Raw genomic sequence first — 17,533 nt, forward strand, 5'->3', positions numbered from 1 at the left:
TCCCATTTGTTTCCCAGTTATTGTGTAGCTGCACCATCTCCCAGTTTGAAGATTCCCTGGGAATTGGTTCTATTGGACTTTTGGAGGGAGAGGGGGAGGGGGTGCGGGCTGGACTGTCTCTTTAAATTCTGTTCTGTTGAAGGGTCATTCGGACTCGAAACATTAACTGTATTCCTCTCCATAGATGCTGCCAGACCCGCTGAGTTTTTCCAGGTATTTTTGTTTTTGATTTGGATTTCCAGCATCCGCAGTTTTTTGCTTTTGTCCCTTTAAACGGTTGCCCCACCGACAAGCCATTGCAGTCACGTGACCTGACGCAGCAGGCGGTCTGACGTTTCGCCGAGCGTACGGCTCCCTGACGTCACCCGACAAACCCGTCGGTGGGAAAAGATGGCGCCGGATTTCAAGGACATTAACGGTCGCGGCATCATTTTCGAGCAAAAGCGCCACTCCCCGTTGTGTCGCGAATTTACAGTCATCTCTCCGAAGTTGTCACTCCGCTCGGTGCTTACATACACCGCCGCCGTCTGGCTGGTCGCTTACTCCATCTTTTACGGCACCCAGGTGAGGGGAAGGGCGGAGACGTGCCCGCTGATTGGCTGAGCAGGGCGCAGTGACGTAGTGAGTCCAGGCAGGTGACCCTCAGCCTCCGATTGGTGCACGGGCGCGTCAGTTAGGCCCTCGGGACGCGCCCCTTTATTGGGCGGGGTTTTCACATACTGCACGTGGGCACTGCTTTGGCAGTTGGCATCTAGTCGAAAGAAGGTTATAGCAAGTGGGCACTGACCTCAGGGCAAAACTGAGTTTCTCAAGATAGGAAGAAAGGCAAGGAGGCAGAGGGCATGGCTGAGGGGCGATATGAGTACTTTGCAACTGTCTTTACCAAGGAAGAAGATGCTGCCAATGTCATAGTGAAAGAGAAGGTAATTGAGATCCCAAACCTCCCTGTCGCTCACCATTTTAACACTCCACCCTGCTCTCTTGCCCACATGTCTGTCCTTGGCTTGCTGCATTGTTCCAGTGAAGCCCAACGCAAACTGGAGGAACAACACCTCATCTTCCGACTAGGGACTTTACAGCCTTCTGGACTGAATGTTGAATTCAACAACTTTAGATCTTGAACTCCCTACTCCATCCCCACCCCCTTTCCGTTTCTTCCCTCTTCCTTTTGTTTTTTCCAATATATATAGATTTTTCTTTTCCCACCTATTTCCATTACTTTTAAATCTTGTATGCCCTGCTAGTCTTTCCACCCCACCCCTACTAGAGCTGTACCTTGAATACCCTGCCATCCATTCTTAATTAGCACATTCGTTTAGATAATACCACCACCTTCAACACCTCTTTGTTCCTTTGCCTGTGACATCTTTTGATTATCTGCTCCTATCACTGCTTGCTTGTCTCTACAAGCACACCACCCCCCGCCAACCTCTCTCCCCCCCACTGCCCCCCACCTTAAACCAGCTTATATTTCATCTCTCTCCTAATATTCACTCAGTTCTGTTGAAGGATCATGAGGACTCGAAACGTATAGTCTTTTCTCTGCCGATGCTGCCAGACCTGCTGAGTTTTTCCAGGTAATTCTGTTTTTGTTTTGTAATTGAGATATTGGATAGGCTAAAGTTGATAAAGAGGTGACATTAGATAGGCTGGCTGTACTTTAAGTTGATAAGTTACCAGGGCTGGATGGGATGCATCCATCAATGCTGAGGGGAATAGGGCTGAAAATCGTGGAGGCACTGGCCACAAACCTCCTTTGGTGTCTATGGAAGCGAATTCCAAAGACTAACGACCCTTTGAGAGAAGGAGTTCCCCCTCATCCCAGTCTTAAATGAAAGACCCCTTTAAACTGTGTCCCCTCATTCTAGATTCCCCCATGAGAGGAAACATCTTCTCACCATCTACCCTGTCAAGCTGTTTTATAATCTTGTATGTTTCAATAAGATCACCTCTCATTCTTCGAAACTCTGATGAGTTTAGACCTAACCTACTCAAACTTTCCTCATAATACAACCCCCCCTGTAAAGATAAGCCCAACAACTGCAGGCCTGTCACTTGGTGGGGAAACATTTAGAAACAATAATCTGGACAAAATTAGCAGTCATTCGGCAAGTGAGGATTAATTAAGGAACGCCAACTTGGATTTGTTAAAAGCAAATCACGTTTACTGTATTTGATTGAGATTTTTGATGAGGTAACAGAGAGGGTTGATGAGGGCAGCGTAGTGGATGTCGGGTATGTGGCCTTTCAAAAGGCATTTGTTAAAGTGCCACATAACAGGCTTGTGAGCAGAATGAACCCCAGGGAATAAAAGGAACGGTGGCATCATGGATATGAAGCTGGCTACGTGGCAGGAGACAGAGAGTAGGGTGAATGGTTGTTTTTTGGATGGAGGAAGATATATAGTGGGGTTCCCCAGAGAACAGTACAAGGACCATTGTTTTACTTGATCTATATTAATGACCTAGATTTTGCTCAGGGCATAATTTCAAAATTTGCACGACACAAAACTTGAAAGTATTGTGAACCGTTAGGAGGATAGTGATAGACTTCAAGAGGATAGAAACAGGTGTAATGGTCGGACACATGGCAGATTAAATTTAATGTCGAGAATATGTAATTACTTATATATTTTAGTAGGATGCAATTTAAAACACAGAGTGAAATTTTAATGATGGTGCAGGAACAGTGAGACCTGAGTACGCATGTGCACAAATTCTTGAAGGTTGAGAAAGCGGTTAAAAAGGCATATGGGATCCTGGGCTTTATAAATAGAGGCAAAAGCACAAAAATATGGATGTTATTATGAATCTTGATAAAACACTGGTTTGGATTCAACTGGAGCATTGTGTCCAATTCTGGGCACTACACTTTAGGTAGTATTTGAAGGCTTTACAGAGGGTGCAGAAGAGATTTATGAGAATGGTTACTGGAATGAGGGCCTTCATTTACATTGTTAGATTGGACATGCTAAGGCTATTCCCCTTTGAGAAGTTTGAGAGGAGACTTGATAGAGGTGTTCAAAATGATGAGGGGTCCAGTTGGAGTAGGTAGAGAGAAACTGCTCCCATTGGTAGAATGGTCAAGTACCAGGGGATGCCAATTAAGTGGTGACATGAAGAAAGATGTTTTTATACAGTGAGTGATTGAGATGTGGAATGCACTGCCTGAATGTGAGGTGGAGGCAGATGGTGCAGAGTGCCTCTTTAACCAGGTTGTGTTTTGGCTCAAGCATGTAATGGAACATTTCATTTCTGGGATTTTTCATCAAATAGAATTGTGTATTGGTTATAGCACTGAAGGAAGCCATCCAGGTTCTTGTATCCATGCCAGTTCCCTGCAAAAGAAATTCAGCTAGCCCCACTCCCTGCCCTCTTGCTGTAGTCCTGCAATTTTTTTCTCGTCAGGTACTTATCCAATGCCCTTTTGAGAACCACGATTGAATCAGCCTCTTAAAACATAAAATCTTGTCATGTCATCCTTTCAAATATATAGTGGAATTTTGAATTTCTTTTTAAAAGCTGTTGGTTACCACGGAGATCGTAACACATTGCAATTATGTTTTCCACTTCATTTAGCTCTTTCGTATTTCACAACCTATCTGGCTATTAGATCTCCACCAGTATAGCCCGTATAATTTTAATAGGGGGTTTTCAACATTGCTAAGGATTCTGGGATAGCCCCATCTTCATCACACTTTCCACCAGGAGACATGCAGAGAATCCTTGTATATGTATGATTATGAAACTAAGATGAGAGAATGGCAGATTGCAATCCCTTGCTTAAGTTGCTTGGGAGAGACATTAGGCCTGACCACAACAGTGTAAATGCCTTTGTGGGCACATAATGCAGGCTAGAGTGGTGTTCACTAATACCAAAATAAAACACTAAAAACACTCAGCTAGTCAGGCAGCACCTGTGGAGAGAGAAACAGGGTTAACGTTTCAGGTCTGTGACCTTTCATCAGAACTGGAAAGTTACCTGCTGAGTATTTCCAGCATTTTCTGTTTCTATTATTGAAGTAGAGTTCAAGTTGGCTTCATGAACAGGTTGCAGAAACTGAACTGATGTTTGATATTGGGCATTGTTTCTTGCAGAACACTTCAGTGCTCTCAGCTTCCATCATTGTGACTCTCCTTGGGATGATACTGCACCTCCATTTATTTAAAATTGATCAGGAGTCAGTACTGATTATTGGCTCAGTTGGAGTCCAGATGAACACTTTGTATGCCTCGGGCAGAGAGAGCGTGAGGTTCATTGAGATGAAGAAGGTGAAAGATATTGTGATCAATGAAGCCTTTTATATGGTAAGTGAGGCAGAGAGTAACAATTTCTTAATTTGCCAATATGCTCAACTGCAGGGAAATGACAACACCTGAAAATGAGAGTCTGGTTAACGCTTGAGCGAATTCTTCGTCTAAACGAAGAATTCTGGTGTTCTGGTGAGGAACTGCATCAGGAAAGTTAATGCTCTCTTTAGACTGTCTTTAATATTGTAATAAAGAAACCACATGAAATTAGGGAACCTCTAAGTTGTTTTTGGAGGATTGAGAAAGGGCAGGATAAGAATTCACATTTATATAGTGCCTTTCGTGACTTCAAATGTCCCAAAGCACTTTCATGGCCAATTAAATACTTCCTTTTAAAGTGCAGTCACTTGTATGAAGGAAGCACTTAACTGAAAGATGACATGCTGTTCCTCAGGCTTCCGTTACTGAGAGCTTCTCATCTCACAGGGTCAACAAAGGTAGAAAATCCCCATTCCACCGGCCTTGGCTAGTTTTCCGTGGTTGCCTAAAATCAGCTAAACCTCTAACTTCTTCCAATTTTGACATGAATCGGTGATCTGAAATACTAACTCTGTTTTTCTCTCCACAGATGCTGCCTGATCTGCTGAGTGTTTCTAGCGTTTTATGTTTGGCTGCTTTGCTATCAGTGCCTTCCATGCGCAGTTGTATGCTGATGACAGGCTTGGGATAACGGCCGCCATGTTTCTAGGGGGCAGTGCGCAGCAGGGCACATACATGGCCATCACTGGCAGCAGGAGGAAACAATGTTGTGAATTTCCATGCTGGACTGAAAGTGATGGATTTTGGAAACCCCTTTTACAGGGTGTTAGAACCGAGGTATTTGCAGACAGGAAACTAAGATCCTTTCCTTGTGGGATATTTAACTGCAGTCCTGTTGGTGAGTGTTTCTAAACTCTGTCTCATTATCTCAGTATTGTATTTGGATTGTCTTTTGCTGTGAGTGTTAGACTTTATTACCTCGTCTAACATTCATGGCAACCTACAATCCACTTACATTACTGATATAGTGAGACAAGAGTTTAGAAACACTTAGCAACATGACTGCAGTAAAATACCCTACAAGGAAAGGATTTTAGTTTCCCACCTGCAAATCCTTCCCTCCCCCTTCTGCTACTCTGAGTTCCAAGCTGCAGGCTCTGACAGTCACGTCATTGGATTTCTGCGCATGCGCAGAAGTGTATTGGTGGCCATCTTGCACAGCCATATTGCATTGGCAGGTGACACAGTGTTTCTGTTTTAATTTCAGATTCGCAGCATCTGCAGTATTTTGCTTCTGAATCTATATATATTTAAATTTATTGAAATACCTTTAAATTGAAATTTTAAATTGCAGCATGAAAGATTAAGAGAATAAATAACTATTAAAATTAAATATATAATTTAAAGGTATTGAAAAATGTATACATTTTTAAAAGATTTACATTTGTTTTAAATGATTAAATGAATATATAGTTCTTAATTGAAAAAGATTAGGGTTGAGGTGAATAGTTGGAAGAGAGGACTCTGGAGGCTAGAGCTGGAATGTCAGAGAAGATGACAGATGGGGCTCGGGGGTGGGGTCGCAGGAAAGGAACGTCTTGTCAGAATATCAACGGAAACGGAATTAAATGTAGGAGGTGAAAAACAGATTTTAAAAGAAAATCAAACAGGTTAAAGGGAAAGATCTGCAGGCCTAACCTCAGAGAGTGTGATGGTGGATGATTTTAAAAGGATGATCTCAGAAAAGAGAGAAATTTTAAAATGAGAAAACTGCAGAGGAAGACAATGATTATTCTTGCAGTGGGGGGTGGGGGGGGGGGGTGGATAAAAGCAGAAGGGAATAGGATAAATACTTGAAAAGAAGAAACTTGTAGGGCTACGGGGAAGAGCAGGAGTGGGTGGGATAATTGGATAGCTCTTTCCAAAAGCTGGCACAGACATGATGGGCCAAATTGAGCCTTTCTGCGCTTTATCATTCTAAAATACAGCAGCTGCTGAAAATGTGAATTAAAAACAGAAACTGCTGGAAACGCTCTGTGGTGAGAAACATAAAATTAATGTTTCAGGGCCATAACCTTTTGCCACAATTGATAGTGAATGATCATTTTGATCTTGCTGCTCCCTGGGAAGGGAGGTTCAAAATGTGGCAGCATCCTTGAACGGTGCAGGATCTCTCAGGTGGATGGGGGAAATGGAGGCATGGCCTTGGTCCAAATATGGACAAAAGAGTGGAATTCCAGAGTGATGACTGCCCAGCTATCAGGCGGCATTCAACCAAGTGTGGCATTAAGGAGTCCTGCAAAAACTGAAGTGAATGGAGGTAGGGGGGTGTTGAGTGGAGAACTTTCCAGTGGCTGGAGTCATACCTAGGATAAAGGAAGATGGTGGTTTGATCAAATTTTGTTTGGTAACGCTCCTGTAAAGCATCTTGGGAAAAGTATCTTGGGATGTGTTATTATATTAAAGGCGCTAAAAAATTACAAGTTGTTGTTGGAGGCCAATCATCTTATCCCCAGAGAATCACTGCAGGAGTTTCTCAGGATAATGTCCTAGGTCCCACTATCATCAGCTGTTTTATTAATGACCTTCCCTCCATTATAAGGTCAGAAATAGGTGTGATTATTGTTGATTGTGCAGTGTTCAGTTCCATTTATTATTCCTCAGACAACGTGGCTGCATCTGAACCGTCTCAGCTACGGAGGAATGGTCACTTTATACAAGCTTTTCCTAATGTGTGGCAGTTTCCCTGTCCCCCATCCCACACGTGCTACCTTCAACTACAGGGCAGCCCTTGCCCCCACCCCTAAGTTTTTTCCTGCCCCCCCCCCGCCCCTCACCCCCAAGTTGCCTCAACCGCAGGGCAGCCCTTGCCCCCATCCCCAAGTTGCCTCAACTGCAGGGCAGCCCTTGCCCCCATGCCTCCCATGCACCCGAACCTTGAAATTCAACAAGTGACCCAAGTGAGTGCTGCAGCCTTATATATGCTGTTGTGAAACAATTTGGCGTGCGATCATGCCAATGTGCATGATCATGCAGACGATCCAGCGTTCCAATTTTCTGCCTCCCTCCTTTCTTCAATAGAGGGGTTATATTTGCTACTTTCCAATCTGATGGAACCTTTCCAGAATCTAGCGAATTTTGGAAAAATAACACCAGTGCATCGATTACCTCATTAGCTGATCATCTTGTGTTTCGATTTCCACATTCCCATCTAACCCCAATAAACTTTGATTCCCTTGCATAACAAGAATCTACCTCTGTCTTAAAAATATTCAACGACCTTGCCTCCACCATCTCCTGAGGCAGGGAGCTCCAAAGTCGCACAATCCTCTGAGAGAAAAAATTTGCCTCATCTCTGTCCTAAAAGGGCAGCCCCTAATTTTAAGACAGTGCCCCCTAGTTCTGGACTCACCCACAAAAGGAAACAACTTACCTTGTCAAGGCTGTTCAGGATCTTGTATACTTCAATCAAATCACCCCTCACTCTTCTAAACAACATTGGAAACAAGCCCAGTTTGTCCAACCTTTCCTCATAAGACAACCCACTTATTCCAGGTATCAATCTAGGAAACCAACTTTGAACCGCCTCCTTCCTTAAATAAGGAGGCCAAAACTGCACATAGTATTTGAGAAGTGGCCTCACCAATGCACTGTATAACTAAAGCATAACATCCTTACTTTTATGTTCAATCCTTCTTGTAATAAAGGATAGCATTCCATTAGCCTTCTTAATTACTTGCTGTACCTGCATACTAACTTTTTGTGACTCATGTACTAGATCCCTCTGTACCTCAGAATTATGCAGCCGTTCTCCATTTAAGTAACACTCTGCTTTTTTGTTCTTCCTGTCAAAGTGAACAACTTCATATTTTCCCACATTGAACTACATTTACCAGATCTTTGCCCACTCACTCAACCTGTCTATATCCATCTGCAATCTCCTCATGTCCTCTTTACAATATACTTTCCTACCTATCTTTGTGTCATCTGCAAATTTAGCTACCGTGTCTTCACTCCCCTCATCTAAGTCATTGACGTAAATCCTAAAAAGTTGAGACCCCAGTGCAGACCCCTGTGGGACTCCACTCGTCACATCATGCCAATCAGAAAAAAACCCATTTATGCATACTCTCTGCTTTCTGCCAGCCAGCCAGCCAATCTTCTATCCATGCTAATATGTTACCCCTCCACACCATGCGCTTTTATTTTCCGTAATAATCTTTGATGTGGCACCTTATCAAATGCCTTCTGGAAATCCAAGTACAGTATGTCTACCGGCTCCCCTTTATCCACTGCGCATGTTACTGCTTCAAGAAACTTCAATAAATTGGTTAAACATGATTTTCCTTTCACAAAACCATGCTGACTCTTCCTGATTGCTTTGAGCTCTTCTAAGTGCCCAGCCATAACCTCCTTAATGATCGATTCTGATAATTTCCCCATGACAGACGACAAGCTAACTGGCCTATAGTTTTCTGTTTTCTGCCTCCCTCCTTTCTTGAATAGAGGGGTTATGTTTGCTACTTTCCAATCTGATGGAACCTTTCCAGAATCTGGAGAATTTTGGAAAAATAACATCAGTGCATCGAATACCTCATTAGCCACCTCTTTTAAGACTTTAGGATGTAGTCCATCGGGACCCAGAGACTTGCCAGCCTGCAGCTCCATTTGCTCAGTACCATTTCCCTAGTGATTTCAATTTCACCAAGTTCCTTTCTCCCGTTTACCTCCTGATTTGCAGCTATTAGTGGAGTGTTTTTTGTATCTTCTATAGTGAACACAGAAGCAAAATATTTGTTCATTTCTTCCACCATTTCCTTATTATCTACTATTAATTTCCCACTGTCACTCTCTAGAAGACCAACATTCACTTTACTTACTGTTTTCCTTTTTAAGTACCTGTAGAAACGCTTGCTATCCGTTTTTATGTTTCTAACTAGCTTCCTCTGATACTCTAATTTCTTACTCCTGATTAACCTTTTAGCCATTCTCTATATTCTGTTCCTGATGTCCGATGACAGGAAACGCAGCCTGTCATCGACAGGCTGAGTGGACGATCGCAAACTGATTTCACGACATCATGAAACCAAATTCTGGCCTTCTCGCCATATTGTCTGCTCATGCCGCCGAGCACGCCCGACGTCAGTGGGCACGGCCAATTCCGCCCAAAGTCTTTCAAACTCCGTCTTCTTCATGAAGAATTTCAGCTCTGATCTTTCGAGGAGCTAGACTGATCCCGTCTGACAGCAGCTCACAGCCAACCTGACTTCCATCTGCATGGTCCACCACAAAATGGTACACACCTGCGGAGCCAGCTCAACTTAGTCTGAATGGCATAGATCCATTAATGGTATCTTCAATTGACAGAAACTGCTGCAGCAACTCTATTTCAGCTTCTGTATGTGGATTCTGCCTTCTACAGTTTGCCTGTTCTGCACCATCAGCTGCTACTGCCCAGCTTGGACTAATCTGTGTCCTTTTATGTCTTTCAACTAGGTTCAGTTTTCTAAAAGTTCTAGTTTCAAAACCGTGTTTGTTTTTGTTTCCTTAGCAACTGGGAGGGTCAGTTTCTTTTCTATGTTTATCTGTTTTGTTCCCCTTCCTGCTTCCCTTTCAGTTCAGTTTGTGTTTTGGTTAGGGTCTGCCTCAAAAGCTATAATTAAATTTAAAGACACAGATTCCCTCACACAAGAGAGAGGCTAACCACATCTCCGTGACATTCAAAGGCATTACCATTGCCAAATACCCTCACCATCAACATCCTTGAGGATTACCATTCGGCAGAAACTCAACCGGATCAGCCAAATAAATGCCATGGCTACTAGAGCAGGTATCCTGTGGTATGTACGTAGCTAAGCTCCAAATTGTCCAAGCCTCCCCTTTACCTATGAGGCACAAGTCAGGGGTATAATGAAATGCTCTTCACTTGCCTGGATGGATGCAGCTGCAATAACAGTGGGAGTACTTTCACCAGATAGACTGCAACAGTTCCAGAGGATGCTTGTGTTTGAGAGAGGCTGGGGAAAATTTATGAGAAGCGATGAAGCCTAATATATAAGATCTTTTGTTTCTTCCTTGCAGCAGAAGGTTATCTACTACCTGTGTATACTACTGATAGATCCAGGAAACCCCAGAGGAGTTTCAGAAGTGGTACCAGTGTTTCAGGTAAAACACAGTAAGATCAAATGGCTGTGAGTGAACGTAAATGATGATTCCCTCTCTGTTCCCTTCCTCTCCTCCCACCACACACACCCACCCCCCGCCCCATCCACTGCAATCTTACCACACCAACATCTCTGATGCTGGCTTTGTAACAAATTCAGGTAACACTGTTGCTGGGCTACAGTTCCACGAGGCACTGACATCTCTTCTGTACCTCAGTCAAGCAATGAATCTTTGTAAGTCCACAGACTGAACTTTGGCAGCTGCTGAACCGTGAAGGGGTTTGCAACCAAGTGTGGCCTTACCTATTTCCACTGTGAGGGGTGGGGGTGGTGGTTGCTGGTCTGCCAATCAAAAATGGGGAGCTCTGGTGGGCTTCCTCCTTCACCATTCTTGTCCTGGCATCCTAATTCTATCTTCACCTCGAGCTGTGGTCACACTGTACTGTCCAATTGGACATTATTCACTAGTAAGCTTTGCACTGTTGTAATGTTGGTGGACTGTTCAACCGAAGGGGAAATAACTTGCATTTATATAATGGCTGGGAGTTGTAGGATGGCAGGGTTTCCCGTGCCCCCATCCTAAGAGTTGGTGTGGAGCACATCCCCACTGACACTGCCTGCCCTGCAGCGATTTCACACTCCAATGAGCGTTAATTGGCTGTAGGTGGGACTTCCGCCCCTCACTTGGGAGACTGGCAGCACTCTAGTCCGTGCAGCGCCAGAAGCTGCAGTGGACAGGACTGCAAGCAGTCCCCTGAGCCTAAGCCCCAGGATTCCAGAAGTGGTAAGTTTTGGGGATCTCAGGATGGGAAGGGAGGGTAGGGGAGGCTTGAGGGTGTGGACATTGGGGGATTGGGGAGTCAGGGGAGAGGCAGGGGGTGAAAGGAGGTCCTGAAGTTACCAGCCTTTAAGTGTGGGGGTGGGGGGGGGGGGGGTCGCCCGAAGTTAAAAGTGGGCTAAAGGTGGAGGTGTTGGCCCCCCCCTTCCCGCCCGAGGCCTGAACCCAATTATTTTCACACTTCACTCATACTTGGGAAATCCTCCCGTCAGCCTAAAAATTGAGGCTGGGCAGGAAATGACCATTAGGTGGTCAATAATTGGTCACCTAAGGGCCTCAACTGGAGCAAGGGCGGGTGGCCTGTCTGAGGCCTTGCTGCCCCAGCTTTAAATTGCAGAGAGACCAGGGTAGATGGGAATCTAGCGGGAAGCCTATCTGAGGAATTTTAAGCTTCAGAACTTCAGGCCATCTCAAGTGCTTTTTAGATACTGTCTTAATGTAGAAAATGCAGCAGCCAGTTGGCACACAGCAAGATCCCACAATTAACATTGTGGTAATTACCACATCATTTGTTTTAGTGACGTTGGTTGAGGGATAAATATTGGAAAGGGCAGCAGGGAGAAGTCTCCCATTGTTCTTTGAATAGTGCTGTAGGATGTTTTACATTTACATGAGACGGGATACGGTGCCTCAGTTTAACATTGCACCTAAAAAAAGGACCTTCTGCAGTACAACACTCCCTGCACTGGAGGATTGGCCTAGATTTTGTGCTCAAGTCTCTGGAGTAGGGCTTAAACCCATAACCTTCTAACTCAGAAGCATGGAACATCATAGCTGAGCAAGAATGAGGGTCAAACCTGAGATCTTGAGGATTGTGTGGCGCAGTAGCGCCCAGACAGTGGCATTCAAGGAGCTATTCGAGTAGCATTTCTGGTACTTACCAATATAACAGTGGAAGAGCATTGTGATTTATTAATGTATGTAGGAAGTGAGCATGAATAATGAGAAAAGGGAATCAAAGAATGTCAATTGAAATGGTGTGAGGGAAAGGGGGCCAGGTTAAATAGGGGGAAGGGGTGCACTTGGTCATGTTGCAAATATTTAAAGCTGGCATATATATTGGTATACTTGCACTTCTCTCTTTCTCCATCTCTCTGACTCGCTTTCTGGCTGTCTCTTTCTTTCCTGTATTCTCTGTGTCTGTTTTTCTTGCCTAGTTGGTGATCTTGCTTTATCTCTCTCAATGTGGCTGGTTGACCTCTTCCCCTCTCTCTCTGGGCTGTTTGTGATTTCCCTCTCTCTCTCTGTGGCTTGGCTATTAATCTTTTATTCTCTCGTATGCTCTCTCATTGTCTCCGTAACCTGACCTCTCTTTTTTTCGTTGTTGCTCCTTCCTTGTTAATTATTTAGACTGCTAAGCACTCTTACTGTGGCCCTGTGATTTCTCTCTCCCTTTCCTCTTGTGTGGCTTTAGTTACTGATCTAGCTGTCTTTCTCTTTGTGTCTCTCTCTCTCTCACACTCCAGCATCATCTTGACATACTGTGGATAGAGGACGAGTAGTGCATGTGTGGGCTGAGAGCTTTGGCTAATGGGATATAGACTATGATGACCTGCAGTCTGATTTCTGAGCACCACATCTGTACACAGCATCTGTCAAAATAGTAGAAGATTCGTTTTTTGACAGGGAAGGATTTGTCAGTTGTGTAAGGAAGTGATTCGTTGATAACGTCTGGCATGTGCCAGCAAAGCTGAATCCATGTTTAATAGGGAGAAAAGGTTAACTTAAGTTCCAAACAGCCAGCTTGACTTCCTCTCGTTCAATAAGTGCAGCTAATAGTCACCACGAGGGGCTTGGGGAGAGGAAGGAAATCGGTGGATTTTTAACAACATTCAACTTTCTATTTCAAGAGTGCCAAACCACGTCTGGACTGTTTATCCCAGGTGTACAGAAGCTGCCAGGAAATCCTACAACAGACACAGGCAGATCAGTGAAGTAGCTTCAATCAAGTAACAGCCTCATTCTTTCAGGTAATTATGCACTCTTCTCCTGTACTGTTGTCAGTTTACACTGGGACAGGCTGCCTTGAAATGATGGCATAAGATAATTTTCCTCATTCAATAAACCTGACCAAACGGCCATCAATTTTCAATTATAACCTGCATAAATTTGCACAGATGTGAGGGTCTTTCAAGAAGTCTTGGTGAAGGGCCACCATTTCATGGCTGGCTTTCTGCCAGCTCTCCGTCTGTGCTTTCCTGATGGCTTTTTGAGTAAAAAATATTGATGAATCATAGAATTACAGAAATTTACAGCACAGAATTAGGCCATTTGGTCTGTCATATCCTTGATAGCTAAGAGAGAGTTATCCAGCTTGATCCCACTTTCCAGCCCTTGGTCTGTAGCTCTGTGGGTTACGGCAGTTCAAGTGCAGATTCAAATGCTTCTTAAATGCGATGAGGATTTCTGAGATTGAATTCCATTTGCACTTTTCTGCCTATCTAACCAGTCCAATGATACCATCCTGCTGTCTATAGCTTTCTTTCTCACTGTCAGCCACAGGGTAAATTTTTGAATCACCTCGATCTTTCAGGCAGCGAGTTCCAGATCCCCACCATTCTTTGGTGAACAAATTTCTCCTCAACTCCGTTCTAATCCTCCTACCAATTTCTTTAAATCCGTGCCCCAGGTTATTGACTTATCTGCTAAGGAAAATAGGTTCTTTCTATTCACTCTATCTAAGTTCCTCATAAATTTATACACCTCAATTAAATCTCCCCCCAGCCTATCCAATATTTTCTCATGGCTAACATTCTCTGTTTCAGGCAACATCCTCATAATTCTCCTCTTTACCTTCTCTAATGTGATCCCATCCTTCTTGGACTGTTCCCAGTACTCTAGCTGTGGCCCAGTTAGTATCTTATACAGTTCTAGCATAACTTCCCTATTTTTATATTCTGTCTCTTGGCTAATAAAGGAAAGTATCCCCTACACCTTCTTAACTACCTTATCTGCCTACCTTGTTACCATCAGTGACCTGTAGACATGCAGTCCAAGGTCCCTCAGATCCTCTACATTTCTCAGTATTTGAGTATTACTGATAAAAGAGACGTATCAAAGCTTTTTGTCTTGCACTCATCAGGACAATTCTCAAGAATACTGATTTAAGGGGAAAACAACAATTTACACTGTATGAGATGACTGATGAGTGCAAGATGAAAAGTTTCGATATGTCTCTTTTTTGGCAGTACTCAAGTTCTGTACTACCAAACGACTACTTCTAGTATCCTACCATTAATTATGTATTCCCTGGCCTTGTTTGCCCTCCTAAATACAGTTCTCCAGATTGAATTCTATTTGCCACCTTTCTTTCCATCTAACCAGTGCATTGAGACCTTCCTGCAATCTACAGCTTTCTTTCTCACTGTTAGCCATGGGGTAAATTTGTGTATTGTCTCCGATCTTCTTAATCATTTCCTCTACATTTAAGTCTAAGCCAGTGAAGGAAGGACCTAGGATAACGCCTGCGCAACCCCACTGGAAACAGCCTTGCAGTCACAAAAACACCTGTTAATTATTACCCTTCCTGCCACTAAGCTAATTTTGGATCCAACTTAACATTTCCTCATGGATCCTGTAGGCTTGTAATTTTCTGACTAGTCTTCCATGTTGGAACGTGTCAAAAGCCTTTATAGAATTCACCCTCAGAGAACTCTCCTTATTACCTCCTCAAAAAATTCTGTCAAGTTACTCAGACATGACCTTCCCTTAACAAAACCATGTTGACTGTCCTTGATTAATCTGTACCTTTCCTCATGATGATTTATTCTGTCCCTCAGAATTTATTCCAGTAACTTGCTCAACACCAAGGTTAGGCTGACTGGCTTTCTCCCTTTTTAACTAATGGTACACTATTAGCAGTCCTCAGGAAACATACTTGTAGCCAGAGAAGATTGGAAAATGATGGTCAGAGCCTCCGCTGTTTCCTCCTTTGTTTCCCTAAGCGGCCTGGCAATTAATCAACTTTCAACAATTCCCCCTTTTGTGAAGCCAGTCGCAAAGTATTCACTAAGAACCATGTCTACGTCATCTGCCTCCACACATTGGTTGCTTTTTTGGTCTCTAATAGGCCCTACTCTTTCCTTAAATAACATAATAAAACACCCCAAGGCACCTAAAACAAAAATTAGACACCAAGCCACATAAGGTGATATTCAGGCAGGTGGCCATGAACCTTGATCAAAGAGTTAGGTTTTAAGGAGCAGGTTAAAGGAGGACTGGAAAGTAGGTTAGCTGACCAACCTTTGTTGTCCGTTTTCATACATGAAGCATAGTCATAAGGGGGTAAATGCACAAGGTCTGCTGGTGTTCATGGAATTCTACCCCAGCCAGACAACTTTCCGGAGAGTTGGGGAAGAAAACTGGCCAATAAAACCTGGACTTTTGTGAGGATTCCAGGCTATTGAAGTGGAATAAATGGAGTCAACTTTAAAGGTTAAAAACTGCTCCAGACACCATTTTCTGTAAGAGAATGATGTGGAATTTTCTCTTTCAGACAGAGCCTGGATCGATTGCCTGTGCTGCTGAAATTTATCATCAAAGAATGCTTTTTTAAAATAGGTGTCTAAACTAAGCAACCACCCCATCAAAGGATTCTTCTGCAACTAACTGTGGCAGCAAGGCTTTGAAGAAGAGGACATTTCCCACTGCTCTCATAAAGTCAAGGAGATGGTCCCAACAGATAGCAAGCATCAGTTCACCGTCAATTGGTATCACTGCACATTTGAAACTACATCTTTGTTCTTGAGGCACTTCATAAAGAAGAACTTTGGGCAACACATTTTAAGTGCAAAGCTTTAGATGTACAACAGGTGAATGAGCAACAGCCTGAAGGTTCTTTGTCACAGCGGCATTGATAGAGAAACAATTGTCTTGATAGAGCACCTTTCACAATCATGGAACGTGTCAAAACACTACACAGCCAGTGAAGTACTTTTGAAGTGTAGTCATTATTGTAATTTAGGAAATACAGCAGCCAGTTTGCTTGCAGCAATGTGATAAAGACCCAATAGCCTGTTTTAGTGTTGTTGTTTGAGGGGTAAATGTTGGCCAGGACATCAGGGAGAACACCCTTGATTGTTTTTGAAATAGGATCATGGGATCTTTTATATCCTCCTGAGAGAGCAGCTGGGGCCTTGGTTTAATGTCTCAACCAAAAGCTGTACTGCAGTGGAATGTCAGCCTGGAATTAGTGATCAAGTCTCTGATGTGGAATTGAAAACACGACGTTCTGACTTAGTAATAGAATGCTATTACTAAACTAATATCTATCACTGGTAATAATCAGCAACAGGATTTCTTTCTGGAGACCTGTACCTGATGCCTCATTCAGTATTGTCCAGTGCAGTATTGGACAATTTTATTGTTATACAATCAGCCCCACAATTATTTATAAATAGGTTAATGGAGGGGCTCAGTTTTAAGGCTGATTTTTTATGTACTGGTAGGCAGATGCAAGTTAGCCAGCGAGTGAGCATTAGAAGATTTACTAACTTCAGCCAGTGACCATATGGTCACTGGGACCAAGAAGCATCCAGGATGTACTGAATGATCATGGTCTTGAACTTAGTGTGTGATATTTTTGGTGATGTAGTGCTTTGCAAGATTAGCTTCTCTAGTGATTTGAAAGGTATGAAAACACTGGAAGTGACTGCAGGAGCTCCGTGTATGTAAACAAGAAACCAGACACTCAATTTGCGCCGGCATTTCGTCCAAGTTGCTGCACCCAATTTCCAGACAGCAGTAATCCTCAGTTTTATTTTTGAAGTGAAATGGAGAAGCTTAACATTCTTGATTAGTTCACCTTTATTCTGTACAAATCAGCTGGTCCTTACTCATCAATAAACGTTTATTCTAAAATCCAGAGTGTCACCTGCGTTCCAATGGGAGGTGTTAAAGAAGAGTTGGTTCTGAGACTGCTCAAAGTATAAATGAATGTCAGTATATGGATAGCAGAGGTCACCATGTGGGCAATGGGAGGGTTGCCATTTGGCAGTGTCAATTTTTTGGCGGGATTACAATATGGGTGAATGGGGTGAGAATCATGACAAGGATGATAGCGTTTATGACATGAATGTGCGAGGAGTCATGGGTGGCTAAAGATCAATATATAGGTGGTGGGTGGGTCATGTTGGGGCGATGGGATATCAGGGCAAAAGATGGGTCAGTATATGGCTGTTAATCTGTTAATATAAAGGTGGTGGACACTTAATACAGGAGTGGCGAGAAGGTCAATATGGAGT

General features: G+C 43.4%; 1 protein-coding gene across 3 annotated transcripts; it reads left to right on the forward strand.

Moving 5' to 3' along the window:
• Positions 1-339: 339 nt before the first annotated feature.
• On the forward strand, positions 340-17,150 carry pigh (phosphatidylinositol glycan anchor biosynthesis, class H). Of its 3 annotated transcripts, none has more exons than XM_041213871.1 (5): positions 340-564; positions 4,098-4,307; positions 10,371-10,454; positions 13,142-13,261; positions 15,787-17,150. In XM_041213871.1, the coding sequence occupies exons 1-4, from the start codon at positions 391-393 to the stop codon at positions 13,223-13,225; spliced, it is 552 nt and encodes a 183-aa protein (XP_041069805.1). In that variant the 5' UTR covers positions 340-390; the 3' UTR covers positions 13,226-13,261; positions 15,787-17,150. The 3 variants fall into 3 exon arrangements, with proteins under 3 accessions (XP_041069805.1, XP_041069806.1, XP_041069807.1); XM_041213872.1 differs by having other exon boundaries at positions 10,374-10,454; XM_041213873.1 differs by lacking the exon at positions 340-564 and adding an exon at positions 609-923.
• The last annotated feature ends 383 nt before the right edge of the window (positions 17,151-17,533 follow it).

This window comes from Carcharodon carcharias, chromosome 20, assembly GCF_017639515.1.
Source record: "Carcharodon carcharias isolate sCarCar2 chromosome 20, sCarCar2.pri, whole genome shotgun sequence".
NCBI lineage: Eukaryota > Metazoa > Chordata > Chondrichthyes > Lamniformes > Lamnidae > Carcharodon > Carcharodon carcharias.

What these genes read in the sequence shown, in the direction of transcription:
- pigh (XM_041213871.1), top strand. Translation starts at nt 391, where the DNA reads ATGGCGCCGGATTTCAAGGACATTAACGGTCGCGGCATCATTTTCGAG. An exon ending in CCATCTTTTACGGCACCCAG is followed by an intron (nt 565 to 4,097) that starts GTGAGGGGAAGG and finishes TGTTTCTTGCAG; the next exon opens with AACACTTCAGTGCTCTCAGC. An exon ending in TCAATGAAGCCTTTTATATG is followed by an intron (nt 4,308 to 10,370) that starts GTAAGTGAGGCA and finishes TCTTCCTTGCAG; the next exon opens with CAGAAGGTTATCTACTACCT.